Consider the following 17,346-nt stretch of genomic DNA (forward strand, 5'->3'; position numbering starts at 1 on the left):
AAATATATTTTTTTATAAGGTTATGATTTATTTTATGTCAAATAAAATGCTAAAATGAAAAAAAGTTCCAATAAAAATTCAACGGTATATAAGAAATAATGATCACCCCTAATACCAACGTTTGCCGATTTGGTTAACACAAAGTTGAACAATGGTGTATATCGTGCACAGAAGGAAGAAGGAATGATAGGGAAACAAAAGAAAAATAAATTTCTACTTGCCGCGGCTGTGTGGCGTGTGTGATGAATGTGTCTGATTTGGATCCTCAGCGCGCACCACTTTAAATTTCGCTACACTCGCAAGCGCAACCGATGAAAAAGCACACTATTATTCGATGTGAAAAAAACACCTTTGTTGGATCGATTAATAACTTGTCCGATCTGCTTGCGAGTTGTCGAACCAATAATATTTGATCATATTTAAAAGTTGTAAAATACGTGCCTACTGCATAATCATTCACCTCACAACTCTAACTTGTTTCAGTGAGCACGTTTCAAATACAACAACCAGACTTTCAATTGAACATACACTACTCGAATAATTTAATCCTTCAATTCGCTCTGAGAAGAACGATCGAAAGCTTCGCTGTTGAGAGCGGAGAGAGAGAGCATCGATTAGTTGAGCCAACGCGAATAATAGCCTTTGTATGGAAACTATGAATAATGCTGAACATGAAATGTAGAAGAGTTCATATTGAGTGTCGATTTGTCAATAAGTGAATTTGTTAGACCCAGATTGGAAGTAGTTCTTGCATTTGCCGCTTTCATTTTGGAATGTGATTCCCCGTGTTTTAACTGATATTCCTCAATGGATGATCTAAAAGATAATTGTCATGTTTCAATGATTCTGCTGTTCTAGACCATTCATCATTAACTTGCAAAAATTTAAATTGATCAAGTGTCTCTCTTTTCCAACTTGCTCCTAAAACTATTGACAGTTGCACACAATCTGAGTGTATCATTAAACTGAAGGAATCTTATTCGGATCTAAATTTTTGTTTTTGTCAGTCATTTTTGGTGTATTGACATAGGATTTCATTTAGTTGGGAAATAAATAATGGTATAATTGAATGCAACCGCTCTGAGACCCATGACCAACAAATTGTTCGATGGGTTGTTCTTCATCTACAAAATTACTGTAATGAAATTTTACAAACGATTTCTTACACCAGAGTTCTTTCAATGCATCTTTTGCACGCTCATCGTACAATTTGTTCTAGCTAGGTAGGTGATTTTCCTATTTTGATGATAAAGGCCGAAGTTTATTGATAATAACCTACAATCACACCCAGCAGAGATAATAAGTCCTATTGAATCATTTTCGGAACAACACCAGATATGCATTCATTTATTTTTCACTGGTGCGTTCCAGATATACGTACGAACCAGAGCGAATGAATGATCTAGAATTCAACTTTCTTCGTTCAATCATACTCAAACCTGTCCTTCCATTTTTCATACCAATAACCGTTCAATACTTCCCATTAGAGGACACCTTCAACACCTCTGAAAACCATTCATCATATGATTCCAACGTGACCATCACATGTAACATTGTATTGGAATGCATTGCTGAGATCGATCTGGCTACCTTGAATTGCTCCGATTAACTGCTCAATAAGGTTATGAAGATAATCCCATATTTCTCAACGTGATGTATATCAGAGAGCACTGATAAGAATTCAATAGTTGCACGATAACACGAATAACATCATTGTTGATAGCATTATAGTCTAAGCAACAATCTGAGTTGAAAACACCTGTTATCTGTGCTCGGTTACTCCTGCTAGGGTCGATTTAATTAGCTATCATTTTATGAAACTTTGAAATGTTGATCGCCAAATTTAGCTTGTGATTGATGGACTCTGTGATTGCCGAATATTACGTTTTTTACTTGTATCAGTTGGTTTACTATCAGATCTGGGTGAAACGACTTGAAGCTGGTTGATACTACGTAGTCGGGGTTACAAATGAATATATTATAACATGGATGTTTTTTTGGATTTCTCTGGCTTTTCCCGATTCATTGACATTCAACAAATTGTAACTCTTCGTGACCGTTTTCCAAACATTCCTGGTTTGGCTTGGTTTTTGGTATGAAGTAATTCCACGCCAAATCAGCTCTCTTCGATTTTTTGGAAACTTTATAGCTACCTAAAATCATATTGTTCATTTTTAATTTTTAATTTTCAATTTTAATTTTTTTTTCTTCCAGTTTTAAAGTACGACTGATTATTTTTTATAAGGGTGTATAAGGGTATGAGAAAGATTTTTTTTTAATCAAATCATCGATTAGCGATTTCAACAGAAAGATTACTATTACGCTTAGGGTAACACGGGGTGAGTTGGACATACGGGGCGATTTGGACCACCCCATTATCTCAAAAAGTACGACTCAACTTGGATTTTTTATAATGTCATCTTCTTTTATTGTTGAACCGTATGTAACTAACGTAAAAAAACTTTGGTAAAATTCGACAGGCGGAAGGAAATGGTAGCATGAACACAGCATGCACTTTGATTGTCAAAAAATGTGAGTTTTCCAATCGTGGTTTTAAGGTTTTACTCGCTAATTAAACAAACTTTTCGTGTATTGTATAGTAAAGTTCTTTTCGCCTACAGAAGAGGAACAATTTGATGCAGCGAAACTGTAAGTTTGATAACAATAAATGAAATTAATTGCATTTTATTTTTGCATGTTGTGTGGGGTAACATGGACACGTTTCTATGGGGTGAATTGGTCCTACAGATGGTGTGCACCCGTGGCCGAGTGGTTAGCGTCTCACATTAAAGTCTTGTCCAGTTAGAATCCGTACGCGTTGCACATTTTACAGCGGCACAGTCAGTGGCCGCTGCAAGAAAGTTTTTACAGCGGTTTGTTTACAAATGTTTCCTCTTCTGGTGGTAAAAGTTTCAAATTTTTTCGTGCCGTAAGTCCGGAGTTATTCCACATGGAAGACAGAAGAAGAAAATTAATCTTGCACACCCACGTTGACAATCCAACGTGGTCGGGTGCGAAGATCGCGAAACAGTTGGATATCGCTAAAACTACCGTATGTGATGTGCTCAGACGATTCCGCGAGCGGAACAGCGTGGACCGGGCGGTTCAAAAGAAGCGTCGAAGCGGAACCTACGATCGTCAGCTGAATTGGAAGGTGTTGAGAACCGTCAGAGCAAACCCTGGACTGTCCGAACATGATATCGCTCAGAAATACGGTGCCGCTCGTAGTACCGTTCGACGAATCATTCACCGAGCTGGACTTCATTCCTACAAAGCAATCAAGCAACCAAATAGGACGATGAAGCAGAGTCTAGTGACGAAAACTCGCGCTCGTAAGTTGTATTATCAGGTACTAACGAAGTACCATGGATGCCTGCTCCAGGATGACGAAACTTATGTAAAAATGGACTTCGGCCAACTTCCGGGACAAAAATTTTATCTTTCCACGGCACGAGGCGATGTCCCCGCCAAATTCAAGTTCATGTTCATGGACAAATTTGCCAAGAAGATGATGATCTGGCAGGGTATATGCACCTGTGGTGCGAAGACGCCGGTTTTCATCACTACAAAGACCATGGATTCGAAATTGTACAAGGAAGAGTGCCTGAAGGAGCGTGTGTTGCCTTTCATAAAGGCACACAATGGTCCCGTTAAGTTTTGGCCTGACTTAGCGAGTTGCCACTATAGCCGGGAGGTTCTCCAGTGGTACCGCGACAACGGGGTGGATTTTATCGAGAAGGAGTTCAACCCACCAAACTGCCCCCAATTCCGCCCAATTGAAAAATATTGGGCGATTATGAAGCGGAAGCTAAAGAAGACCGGAAAAATGGCTCGGGACGCTGCAGGGATGACCAGATTCTGGAAAAAACTGGCCACAGAGGTCGACACTGCCGCTGTGCAACGTTTGATGGGAGGAATCACCAGAAAAGTGAGAAGTTTCATCAGAAATGAAGAAAAATAATTTTAAGGACATTTTTTTGTAAAAGTGCAAGAATATATCTTTCTTTTGGTTGATCACTCTTTTTTGTATGTCATTCTATCTCCGAGATATAAATGATTTCTTCCGTACGGATTCTAACTGGACAAGACTTTATCATGTCGGGTGTTCGGGTTCGTTTTTCGTTCTGGCCGGGGAATTTTCGTCAAAGAAATTTCCTTCGACTTGCATTGTGGTCACGCGTATTCAAGAGCTTGCCCCTCGGAATTCATTCAAGGCATGTAACTTGGCTTAAGAAATTTCAACTAAGTATTAGTAAATGACGCTAGTTAATGCATACGTTGAGACGGTGAAAGTTCCGCATGGAACGTTAACGCCATTCAAGAAGAAGAAGATTCCACATGCCACTGAATTACAAAAAGAGGATGGGCAAACAATGTTGGAAGAATGAGAAGCTTAAAAGAGCAACGCAGGCTATCAAGAACGGATTTTCTTTGACCATGCATCGAAAATGTTTGAAAATGCTCGAACAACAGTGAAAAAATCCATGCAGAATTCGAGTTGGTCTCAATCCAATTTTTCTGGTCTGGAATCTAGCCAAGACACATGGTATCGATCTCAGAACACTGTTACTGATTGTAACATTATTCCAAAATACTTTACATAAACATAAGTATGTTTTTTTCGATGAAACACACTGGACCAAATCACCCCACAGATGGTCCAATTCAACCCGCATCAAATTTTAATGTCCAAAAATCATCTCTTTTATTTTATAATATATTTGGTAGTTCAAAGCTTGATATAATGATTAAACTTTATTGATTGAGAGAAAACAAGTGTAGCTTAGTATACAATGTGACATTTTTTATTTAGACCGTATTGGTTTGGAAATATTAGGCGATTTGCTTAGGTGGTCCAAATTCCCCCCTTTTCCCCAACTATGTAACATGAAATTAAATTCCATCGTGTCACTAAAAACTGTCCATTATTGTACACTAATTGCTCAGTTATTTCCTGATGTATTTACCCAATTTTGACACTTCCTAACAGACTATTGCAAAATAGATTTTTTTCAATAGCTTTATAACATTGAAATGCATGGCTTTTCCGTAACACGGACTAGATAATCATGCATGCATACGATTAAGCTACGGTTTTGAATGACTAGTCTCTGCGGATGTTCGTAAACGACTGTCTATTAACAGTTTCTTTTTAGTTCTCACATATTACCTTAACTTTATTGTTTAAAGTCTCTATAAGAGAAAAAATCAGTCAAACTGCGTGTCAGAGCCGCGTTCAACACTCAGAGCAGAGAACATAACTTGTTCTGTTGTTTGGCCCAACCTATCAAAAATGGTCAGTGGTCTGAATGTTTTTTTTCTTTTGATTCACCTTTTTATCCCGCACATGGAGCCATGGGGAGCGCATTGTTTCTACGCTCTTCAAGGGGTCTTCGTAGACATAGCGGTTGTTCATCCGATTATCAAGTGAATGACTGCGGGTTCAATCTCAGAATTCTTCATTGATTGGTCTTCTAATAGGCTTTTGCCATCGCTAGAGGCGAATGAAAGTTGTAGTTTAAAGTCTTCATGCATTGAAAACTCAGGCTCCTCACTGAGTGTAATGTACCATATCGATAGGAGAAACGTGTACATAAATAAATTAGAAATGCTAATGAGCCTAAATAAAATAAACAAATGAGATAAAACCATCTTTATAATGAAAAAATCAATCTTCACAAAAACACAATCACAAACACAAACACAAACACAAACACAAACACAAACACAAACACAAACACAAACACAAACACAAACACAAACACAAACACAAACACAAACACAAACACAAACACAAACACAAACACAAACACAAACACAAACACAAACACAAACACAAACACAAACACAAACACAAACACAAACACAAACACAAACACAAACACAAACACAAACACAAACACAAACACAAACACAAACACAAACACAAACACAAACACAAACACAAACACAAACACAAACACACGATAAACGATAAACGATAAACGATAAACGATAAACGATAAACGATAAACGATAAACGATAAACGATAAACGATAAACGATAAACGATAAACGATAAACGATAAACGATAAACGATAAACGATAAACGATAAACGATAAACGATAAACGATAAACGATAAACGATAAACGATAAACGATAAACGATAAACGATAAACGATAAACGATAAACGATAAACGATAAACGATAAACGATAAACGATAAACGATAAACGATAAACGATAAACGATAAACGATAAACGATAAACGATAAACGATAAACGATAAACGATAAACGATAAACGATAAACGATAAACGATAAACGATAAACGATAAACGATAAACGATAAACGATAAACGATAAACGATAAACGATAAACGATAAACGATAAACGATAAACGATAAACGATAAACGATAAACGATAAACCTTCTTTTCAGAAAATCGTATCTCGTAATCCAGATGTCTGATTAGAATACGATGTATAATGAATATGATGTAAAGTTGTTGCAAAATCATTGAACTTTTTAGGATAAATAACATTTCAAATAACATTGTTAAAATTTTTCTCAAATATTGAATATAGTATTAAAAACTTCTACATTGAAACATCTAAAAATTCGATGTATAGCATCATTCCTGAGATCCAAAGGAGGTCAGATCAGGACCACCTTCCGCTATTTATTGGTCAAGTTGGTTTTATCCATTTTCGAATCCAATATCGACCATAAATTTGCGATCGGATTGATTTGATGCGTTGTCCACGGAAAAAAGGCCTTTAAGGCTCATAGGTTTTGGATCGTTGTCTTGATGAAAAAGGAAGTTACTTCTATGCATGGCTACCAATGAGGTATGCTCTAACATTTTCAAAGAGGATGTCAATATATTTGTCAGTATCGGTGTCGGACCATGCGAAATAATCCCACATCATGGTAAGGTTTGTTATTTTCAATTTTTTATACGAACTTCTCTAGTGACAAGATCATTCTGTCTAGTTTTCAAGCTGTTTTTTTCACTGTCACGATTGTCATCGATTGTTGACATATGACAGATTTTGTGTACTCTGGCCGTATCTCGAAATTTGAGTTCGCACATGTAAACTTTTTTATGTTTCCGAGAGATAACAATCAAATATGGCTAAAATTTGTAATTTACAATAATAACACTTATATTAACATATGATGTCAGTATTGTTTACTTCAGGTAGACATGGCAAAAACATGACAAAGCCTCGAAACTTCTGGCTCACTATTAGAATTACAACGTTCTAACATAGTTTGGGTTGTTCCAGCAATGTTATATCATTACTTAATTTTCACTGCGAAAACAATAATGAAACCTTGAAAATGATTCCCCTTTGAGATATGGCATCTGTCTTATGTTTTTTTGAACTGTTGTGATCGTGTATCATTAGAGTTGAGTATTTCAATACCTAAATTTCATCGTTTGTCGTTTGTCACTTTTCTATGTATTTTAGAGTAATCAAAACCATTCTGTTATGAAAATGCTCACATTTGAAAAAAATTATTGGAACATAGTTGATAACGAGTTATTTTTCCAGGGTTTTCATCTCAAGAACGTAGCCTTAACTAATCTGTGGAATAACGACAATTCATACACAGCCTCAATTTCCCCTTTTCGAACTGGCGAATCCTCTTATACCCTAACGCTTTCAATAGGACAGCTGTTGAATGGTCGTTGAACGCGAGTCAAGTTGGTTTTCGTCTCTTCGTGGATCCGCAGATCTAAAAATAGGTCACTACAGCGAATTGTTTGCAGTGAGACATCCCCCACCTAGAGCATTTGCGCTACCGGCAGAAGCATCAATTCCCACAGACCTAGAGACAAAGTGGCATCAGTATTCTCTCGATCAACGCAAACGGAATTGATGGTGCGGCGGATGGGAATGATGCAAATGATGCAACACTGCCTGCATGGAATAGCCTCTCTAACAGTTCCGCATCATCTTATCACGTTTGCACTTTACTAGAACGTCTTCAATCTACTACTCATTGGAGCGGAGAAGGGACGCTTATCAATTAAAATATTCTACAGCTTTTATTGATGCTAATAGCGTTGTGCAAGAAGCTGTATGCAGCAGCCCCGTATGTCTCCCTCAGCTCGTTCTCTCTTTTGTTTTTCTGAGGGTGGAATTTCGGCAAGTTGCTCAATTAATTATCAATTAACTGACATAGAACTTTTGGCAGAAGTCGATATGAGTAACATCTTTGATAAACAAACACGCCTTTTGAGCGTCTGTGGGAATGTGATGACTGGTCCCAATTGCTCTTCTCATCTGGTAGTTTAGCGAATAAAGAAGTCGAGATAACAACAACGGTAAAGAGTTTCGGTAACGCCACAAGAAAATAAAACAATCTTCTTTGAGCTTCACTATGTTGGTATACAAAACCATTAGGTTGATTGCATCAATTTATCTGCTAACGTTTCAGTTGATTCTCTTTTTTTTTTGAGCGGCCCACGGCGTGGAAGTATTATACTTCGTTTATAGGGTAATTTGATACGATCTGTCAAAACATTGTTAATATTCAAATTGAGTCATTTTAAGTCGGAGAGGGCTTCTATTAGCAAGCGAATGTCAAATTTTCCGGCATAATAGAGAACGAGGAATCGTACCAATTGCTCAACTAATTATTTTGTTTTCATTTCTTTACCTTTGCAGACTGATAGTGATATTGCATGTGAGGAATCATCCAGATTAACCGCTGAACTACAAGAGGAAGCATCTCCTGAGGATGACGATGGAATGTGTGAATATCACGATATGCCGCCTCCGCCGGATGGCGGGTGAGTGTATACATATGAGCTCAATGGGTTGGAGCACTCTCAACCGAGATTAGCACCTTAACATATTATTCATCTAGTTATCCCGTTTATTCATTCATTTTCGTTGAACATATTGTGTTTCGAAATGATTTAAAATTTATCTATTTCCCTCATCTATCTCTATATACATATATATAAATGTTCTGTTCGTTTGTGTATGCGTCAAAACCTCGAAAAGTTTGGAACCGATTTAGCTCAAACTATGATACAACATACAAATCAACCAAAAGCATCTAGGAGTGGTGTTACATTATGAAAAATTTTAAAATACAAGTCAACTATGCAACCACAATGCGCCACAGCAAAGCGTGGCAGGGTACAGCAAGTTTATAATAGAAATGTTGTTTAACACTAAACCTACCATGAGGGGTCAAATGACCCTTTTCCAACTTTTAGTCAAAATTTTCTTGCAAATAACATTGCCACAACATCATTTGCCTACACTACTTTTCCTGAAACATACATCGAATGTATTTTTCAGTGTTTACTCCTCTCTTGTTATTTTTTTACTGAGAAATATATGTAATCTGCCCTAACTACCGCAACGGGTCATTTGACCCTTGCAAACATTTATATGATATCAGGAAGATTTGTATGTGTGATTGTGATACAAAACCGTTGCATTACACATTTTTTGCCATTGGTTTCTATATTTTGTTGTATTTATGATTGAATAGAATAAAATAGCGAATGATCAGAATTAATTGTATTGCTGACTATTCAAGCGAGCTAACAGTAACCATTCCAAGCTACAGTGCTATTTTGCGTGTCGAAAATGGTAATTTTAATATTTTGCTAATAATTGTGATATTTTGCTAATAAAATGCCAAAATATACAGGAGAAATATGGTATTCCACGTTTCTTAACAAATTTAATAAATCGAGTCATTGTTCACTAACCATTTATAATGGGTCACTTGGCCCGCTGTGGTAGTAATAGGTATACATGAAACATCGGTAGGTTTAGTGTCAAGTCATGTACTTAGAAGTTCTGTTTAAAAACCTCGTCGAATATTTGAATTCATAAAATCAAACTCAGCTTAAAGGAATAATTTATCCTAGATGAAGTGTATTGCTGTTCTCACATCTTGTACATAGAGTTTGTAACTGAATAGTTAAAACTCATCAATTTAATTGTTGATTACGAGGATTTCACAATAGTGTCTTCTATCTTCAAGCATCAAGGGACAAAGCTTCTTGACGATGTTTACTTTCCTCACATGCTCAATTTCTATTTCGGATGAATTGAAGCTAAGTGTTGATTCAAGGGTAAATGTCGGATATGGTGAACAGCTGCACTCTTCCAAATTCTCCATCGAAACGCATTCTCCATCGCCCAAACGCAAACACGGATGGTTTCAATTGCATTTTGGATTGGAAAAAGTCGGTCCTGTCCATAATTGTTACAATAGGGTTCTCAACTACGTTAGTCTGCTACAAAGTCGGTAAATATGTAGAACTCTTTTCCCTGATACTACCTCATACTACCACATACGTTTCTCCAACTGGATGTTGGAGAAAATAACTGGCGTTTGTAACATAGCTTAAATAAAACAGCTTTTTTTTAAAAAGAAATCAAGCCGATGGTAATGTTTTTCCATCAAGTGTGCAAATTTACAGATATGATTTCGGCACGGATCGTAGTGTAAGCGTATGCTGATTATACAATTTTAACATATTAAGGACCGCTCATGAGTTTTCTCGTGTTTCGCGTTCCGTCTGTTACGGATGTATCACGAAATAACCCGCGTTTTCTACACTAGATGGTTAAATCCTTGGTCTGCCAAGAATCTAACAAGGTCTACCGATGGCTTGCAGTCGTCCCATCCACATCGAAGGAAACGATTTCATTCGTGGAATCCGAACAAATGAAGCGTACAAGTTTGTCCCAAAACTTGCGGTCCCAAACGTATATGTTACAGATTTCTTTACGGTTCTTAATGTTTCAAGATAAGCCTCGTACTGAGAATTCTTCCCTCTGGCACTTTGCGAGATTACGGCAGTATAACTTCTACTCCAAAACTGCCGTAGTATCGCAAAATGGCGTAAGCGTCACAATTAACATTTTACTTTTTCGTTAAAGATCAATAAAGAATATCGAAAAATTGCGTTGTTTTACAGAAACATAAAAATATGACCCCGAAAAAAAACAGAAAACATGAAACAGAACGGTGTAAGCATGATGAAAAATTTCGATAGAACATATTGGAATCAAAATGCAAATTTTGTCAGTGCAAAATATCTCCACCAACACTCTTCACTTTTCATTACGTCCTGGTGAAATTTTCGTTGGTCATAGAACCATAAACCTAGAACTCGAATGTGCCGTTGCCCATCGATGTGTGTGCAATGAGCGGCACAAAATTGGGACCGGGCCAGAAACAAACCAGGAGAACATACACACGAACACGCGTATAAACGTGTGACGCGGTGTCAGTGAGATGATATTTTTCTGAATGCAATTTAGTTCCCTTCGACTGTCAGCTGATTGAAGATGCTCAACTCATATCTCATTTGGAAACCTGACATCTCTGTTGCTCGCACTTGGTTGAAGAGTTAGAGTAAGAAGCCAATTGTCATGTCTTTTATCGGTGTCAGCTGTAATTTGTGCGAGAAATGGAGTCCGCGTGAGAAGTAGGCGAACTTGTGATAGAATGGGGACTTTCTCTACCAATAATGGGGCGAAAAAATCCTCTCGCTCGGCCAGTGCGTTTGCGTCTATCGCCGCCACTGAGGTAGATGTGGTACTTGAAAGAAGTATCCTCTATCGGGTATCCAGCCTAGAACTCCTGTGTGCCAGACTTTGGCCAGTACACTTCTTGGATGACCGCAACATCCACATTCTCCTTTCGCAGCTCTTCCGCTAGAATGTCCACGCGATTATTCCGTTCCAATGTTTTCTGTAGGTTCCTCTTAGTAATTTTATATTTTGGCATGCTGTCTCACTGAAGAGTGTTCCACATCAAATCGCATCACGGAAAAAAAAACGCTGTAGAAAATTACCTAGTTGACCGATTCTTTTCAAACATTCAGACAATAAAATATAACCCATTAGTAAGGCTTTGGCATATTTATTTCATTCAACTTCAATACCATAACCGCATGATCGCACCTTACGCTCAACTTCACTCATAATACTCTGTACAACATCTGCAGCTTCTTTTGTACGGAAACTCACTTTTCTTCATGTTTCCTCAGATTTGACCTTCTTGGGTTGCTTCCGTAATGTCTGCTTCATAATAACCCAGTATTTTTCGATGGGTCTTAGTTCAGGTGCGTAGTAGGGGGAGGAGAGGGGGGTGTTTCTTGTTCTTGGGTATGAAAGAGACCCCGTTGGCTTCGTACCACTCCAGGACATTCTTTGAATAGTGGCATGAAGCTACACTCTGTCCAACTTCTATAAGACCACCCTGATTCTATTTCGTTGCAACACAAACAGTTAGAATTTCAACAAGATACATTCATACATTGTTGAATGCTTAGAATAAAGTATATTTAACATCAACTACGTTCCAAAGAGTTGTTTGTTTATTTATTATGCTTAAATATGATTATTTCAGCTGTCCAGTTTCTATAAGACCATTTCGAAATTCATAAGTATCATCAATGAAAAAATCAATACGATCGACTGATTTACATGTCAATAATTGGCAACCATGCCATTTCGGCTAATAACCTGGAAAATTCATGTTGGAATACTATTTACCAAATTCTGCTGAAGATTTCTTGATTTTTTTCCATGTTTCCGAAATTGTTACCTTGAGTTCTTCAATCGTGGTGTACCGTTTACCCTCAGTGTAGATTCTGCGTACAAGGATCCCCCTAAGAAATTGAGTTTTTGGCCCATAATCCGTTGCTTAGTTTCCTTGCTGGTATGAACACAGTTTTGCTGGAATGTGATTTTTTTTGTGACGATATCCACGAAAAAACTGTAGGAGAGAGGATTCCTGAACAAGTATGTAATCTTTGAATGATGTGAAAGGTATGTTGAGCTTTCCGGTTGCACAGAATCCCGTCCAAACCATACACGAGCCATCACAAAAATTCCTGGTTGTAAAATACTATTCCTCCGTCCGTAAATCACGTCAGTACCCGTTGAAACCATCAGGACCATCAAAATTGAACTTTTTTCGTCAGTGAAGATAACCTATACATTAAAGAACTTCTCGTTATGGTATATTGTTAAATGTATTCTTTTGGAAACATTCTTTGTCGCAACATACCATGTCCCACTGTCGGTTTATGTGAGCTTTGGCGGAACTCAGACATCTTCCGACAGTCTTCAGAAAACAAACGCAGCGCTGCGCTTGAGTTTAATTTTCATCAGCGCGCGTCAAAGAACACTCGTATTCTCTCTTGGTGCGAAGCGCACAAAATTCATAAGCACGGCAGCGCAAAATTTACCCAGCGCAGAACTCAGATATTAAACATTTCTTCTCACTTGTGTGATGTGCGTCTCATTCTATATACATACACACACATACACATCAAATTCCAGCGCCCGCTTTGTCTTCGTTCGTTCTAAGCAAAGCATAAAAACAACAGCGCGCCCCCATTTGAACCGTATACGCTTGTGTGAAGAAAAATATCTCAACAGAGACAGCAATCTCAGCGTGAAACATTTCATCTGTGTTTTGGAAAGTGCTCATTCACCCGAGCGCAAGTGTGTGCAAGGAGTGGGAGCTCAACTAGGTACAAAAATCTTGTTGCGCATCAGCACCGAGTTGCATTCTGAAGACTGTCTTCCGATGTGAGCTGTTCTAGCTATTTCCCGCTTCTCCCGGTCAGAGAGTTTCGATTTACGTGGATCTCTCTCCTTCTTACTGTATCCTTGAGGATTCGACAAACAATTGAGCACTACTTGATGGGATCATCCAATCCGACGAGCAGTTTCTCTGATACCAACATTTTGTTGTTGAAATGCATCGAAAAAAAAAAAAAAGAAGTTGGACAGCGTTGAGCGTAGAGATTTGAGCGTTAAGCGTTGTCGTTCATTTGTTTCCGTTTCCGTTTCCGGTTCCTGTTCCTGTTCCTGTTCCTGTTTCTGTTTCTGTTTCTGTTTCTGTTTCTGTTTCTGTTTCTGTTTCTGTTTCTGTTTCTGTTTCTGTTTCTGTTTCTGTTTCTGTTTCTGTTTCTGTTTCTGTTTCTGTTTCTGTTTCTGTTTCTGTTTCTGTTTCTGTTTCTGTTTCTGTTTCTGTTTCTGTTTCTGTTTCTGTTTCTGTTTCTGTTTCTGTTTCTGTTTCTGTTTCTGTTTCTGTTCCTGTTCCTGTTCCTGTTCCTGTTCCTGTTCCTGTTCCTGTTCCTGTTCCTGTTCCTGTTCCTGTTCCTGTTCCTGTTCCTGTTCCTGTTCCTGTTCCTGTTCCTGTTCCTGTTCCTGTTCCTGTTCCTGTTCCTGTTCCTGTTCCTGTTCCTGTTCCTGTTCCTGTTCCTGTTCCTGTTCCTGTTCCTGTTCCTGTTCCTGTTCCTGTTCCTGTTCCTGTTCCTGTTCCTATTCCGGTTCCGGTTCCTGTTCCTGTTCCTGTTCCTATTCCGGTTCCGGTTCCGTTTCCGTTTCCGTTTCTGGTTCCAGTTCCGGATCCACATCGAACAAAACATAGTTTGAGAGTTATAGTAACCATTCCAATGCCGAAGTTGCCAAAAAACGAGAATTTTATGTAATGAATGGCCGTTGCAATTTAGGGAGATCAGGGCCAAATGAGTTAATTGACTAATCTTTTCTCGTTAAGAGATTAAATCTTCATTCACTTCAGCCAATTCAGTTTCAAGTCTTGCTCAATTTAGAATGGTTGACTCGTCTTCTTCTTTTCCGACGCCGATCTCCAATTCTCCTTGTCCCCACCGGATTCGATGCGACCACTATCTATGGTGGATTGCTTGTCGGCAGCGTGTCCCGCACATCGCACTCATCTAGGCTTTACGACTTTCAGGATGCTCAGTTAGTCGTAGAGTATGACTAGTTCGTAATTTATTCTACCCCTCCTACTTAGAATATTTTGAGGAATTGACGTTCGTGAACATGCCAGTCCTTTTCAAGCACCATCCATTCATCGATCCTGTGGATAACTATCGGTCTTATAAGAGATTTGTAGAGGGATCACTACTTCATACGGGATCGGAGTTTGTTGGACCTCGGGGATTTCCGTTCCTTGCGTCTTGGAACCCCACGTAATTCTTGTCTGCTCCATTTTTTCACACTAAGGTTCGTTCATCCGCCTAGAAGGAAAAACCAAGGCGAGTGAACGAGCCTTAGTTAACTAAAAAATATTGCGAAATACTGCACAGTGGATGAAACTCTTATGTATCAATCGATTTAGGAATTCAATAGGCTTTGAAGACCTCTAACTAGTGCCGTAAGGAATCCCGTGTACAGATTAGTCTAAACTACAGTATACTAACACATTGATCAACTTTTCCACAATAATAATAAGTGTTTCTTTTCTCAATTTTCATTTCAGCTACGGATGGGTCATTGTGTTTGCGTCGTTTATGTGTAATATGATAGTGGATGGTATCGCCTATACCTTCGGTGTGTTCCTGAATGATTTTGTAGAATATTTCGGCGAGGGCAAGGGTACGGTAGCATGGGTCGGTAGTTTACTTAGTGGGATGTACTTAAGCGCGGGTCCAGTGGTATCGGCACTGGCGAACAAATATGGCTGCCGAGCAGTCTGCATAGCTGGCAGTATCATTTCCTGCGCGGCTTTTGCCCTCAGTACATTGAGCACCAATGTAACGATGATGATGTTAACGTATGGCGTGATGGGTGGGATAGGATTTGGGTTTATCTATCTGCCGGCAGTTGTGGCCGTTGGGTACTACTTTGAAACAAAACGTTCCTTGGCGACTGGTATTGCTGTGTGTGGTTCTGGCTTTGGTACCTTCGCTTTTGCTCCGTTGGCGAATTTGTTGTTGGAGCATTTTGACTGGAAGAATGCCACCCTTATATTAGCTGGTCTAATATTAAACTGCGCTGTTTTCGGTGCAATGATGAAACCCCTAACGTGAGTTCTTTGTTAGCGTTTGGAGGCGACCTATTAACAAGTGTTTCTCCCACGTCTGTAGGTACCCCAAGGAAGATAAAGTGAAGCCCCTTATGCAGAGAATGTATGAAGAAAAACGTATGCAAATGGAACGTGGTTCGATTGGCGGTTCCTATTTCATGGTGCAATTACCAGACGGTACAATGGAAAAAAGACTGAAAGCTCCTCTGAATGCCGATCCAGGCGTGCACTCGAGTTTAGCTCTAGATCAATTGGCCGCACAACAGGGTGGCATACACGCGGTTGCCACTCTACCCACTATCACTGAATCGAAAGTTCAGGAGCAGAATGGCTCTAGTAATTCTTCGTCCGAGTCCAGCCAAATAGAGATGAAGAAGCCATTGCAGAGAAAACATAATGCCAGTTCCGAATCCGACGCGAATGAGTACAGTCCGAACAATTTGCCACGTAATGCCTCACAACCTGCTTTCACAAGTAACCAATCAGGTGAGTGGAAATTCGAAACTGATCTGATGGATTGTGACCAATGCTAAAATTTTCGATCATCAACAGGTATCCCAAAGAACGGATCCGTTCCAACGTTCGATCGCATTCGTAAGCATTCGACAGGTGAAAGATTTAAACCATCCTTAGCTGCTATAAAAGCAAGCTCTAGAGGTGATGTTAGTAGTAACGGAGATGTACGTAAAACTATGCATTTGAAACTGTCACGCGGTTCTGTCAACGGCAGCAAAAATAATAACGCTGAAGATTTAGTTAGTAGCAGACACCTTTTATTTATTTTTTTTATTAAGAATGTTTGGTTGAATGGTTCGAAACTTGTTTGGACAAATATTTTAATTCTATTGCTCTATCATTTCCAGTAGTTTGCCTCTTTTTTTGCTATAATAACCTATTTGAGCTGGATATGAATATTTCTTTTTAATTTTAGTTATTTCCATAGATAGATCTATCCCACGTACTTTTTGCTTCTATTAACCCTGTAGAAATTACATTCGGGAAACTTCTGCACGAGCCTACACATTGGCATGTTTGAGTTGCCTTGATGTGTTTGATTATTTTAGGATGATTTATCGGATTTCAGCGCTGTTATTTACTGTAAATAGTAGGAACGTAAACGACAATTTGCTATGTGTGTTCATCTGTACATGTGCGAAACTCATCAATAATGATTACGTTATAATTAGCGCAACAACAGCCGATAATCCCATCTATTCAACCTAACCTAGTCGAATTGGAAAATCCATATACAGCGCGGACTCGATTATATACAGTTTTTGATTTCTTTTCACTGTATATAACCGAATCCTGTATATAATCGAGTCAAAAATAATATTTTTTTATTTGTTTTTTTTGCAAGTATTTTTCGTTTTTTGATAATAAAAGAGGAAATTCATTTTTGATTCATCCCCTTAAAGTCAGAAAACACCTTTCCCACAAAAAAAAAAATAAATTTATCCAGATTCTCTCAGGCAGTGATAGAATCAATTTTATAATGAAAATTTCTATTAAGCTGG

The 17,346-nt window shown here is 38.5% G+C and overlaps 1 protein-coding gene across 11 annotated transcripts in view; it reads left to right on the forward strand.

The window, feature by feature from the left end:
- Positions 1-17,346, forward strand: part of LOC129774623 (monocarboxylate transporter 3-like) — a 78,453-nt gene that overhangs the window by 47,666 nt on the left and 13,441 nt on the right. For 10 of the 11 annotated variants that reach the window (XM_055778393.1, XM_055778394.1, XM_055778398.1 and 7 more), the window contains 4 exons: positions 8,665-8,789; positions 15,284-15,829; positions 15,891-16,315; positions 16,382-16,584. In XM_055778393.1, the coding sequence (XP_055634368.1) occupies positions 8,665-8,789; positions 15,284-15,829; positions 15,891-16,315; positions 16,382-16,584 (1,299 nt within the window). The remainder of the gene's footprint in view (positions 1-8,664; positions 8,790-15,283; positions 15,830-15,890; positions 16,316-16,381; positions 16,585-17,346) is intronic. The other variant, XM_055778395.1, reaches the window with a different exon arrangement.

This window comes from Toxorhynchites rutilus, chromosome 3, assembly GCF_029784135.1.
Source record: "Toxorhynchites rutilus septentrionalis strain SRP chromosome 3, ASM2978413v1, whole genome shotgun sequence".
Classification (NCBI taxonomy): Eukaryota; Metazoa; Arthropoda; class Insecta; order Diptera; family Culicidae; genus Toxorhynchites; species Toxorhynchites rutilus.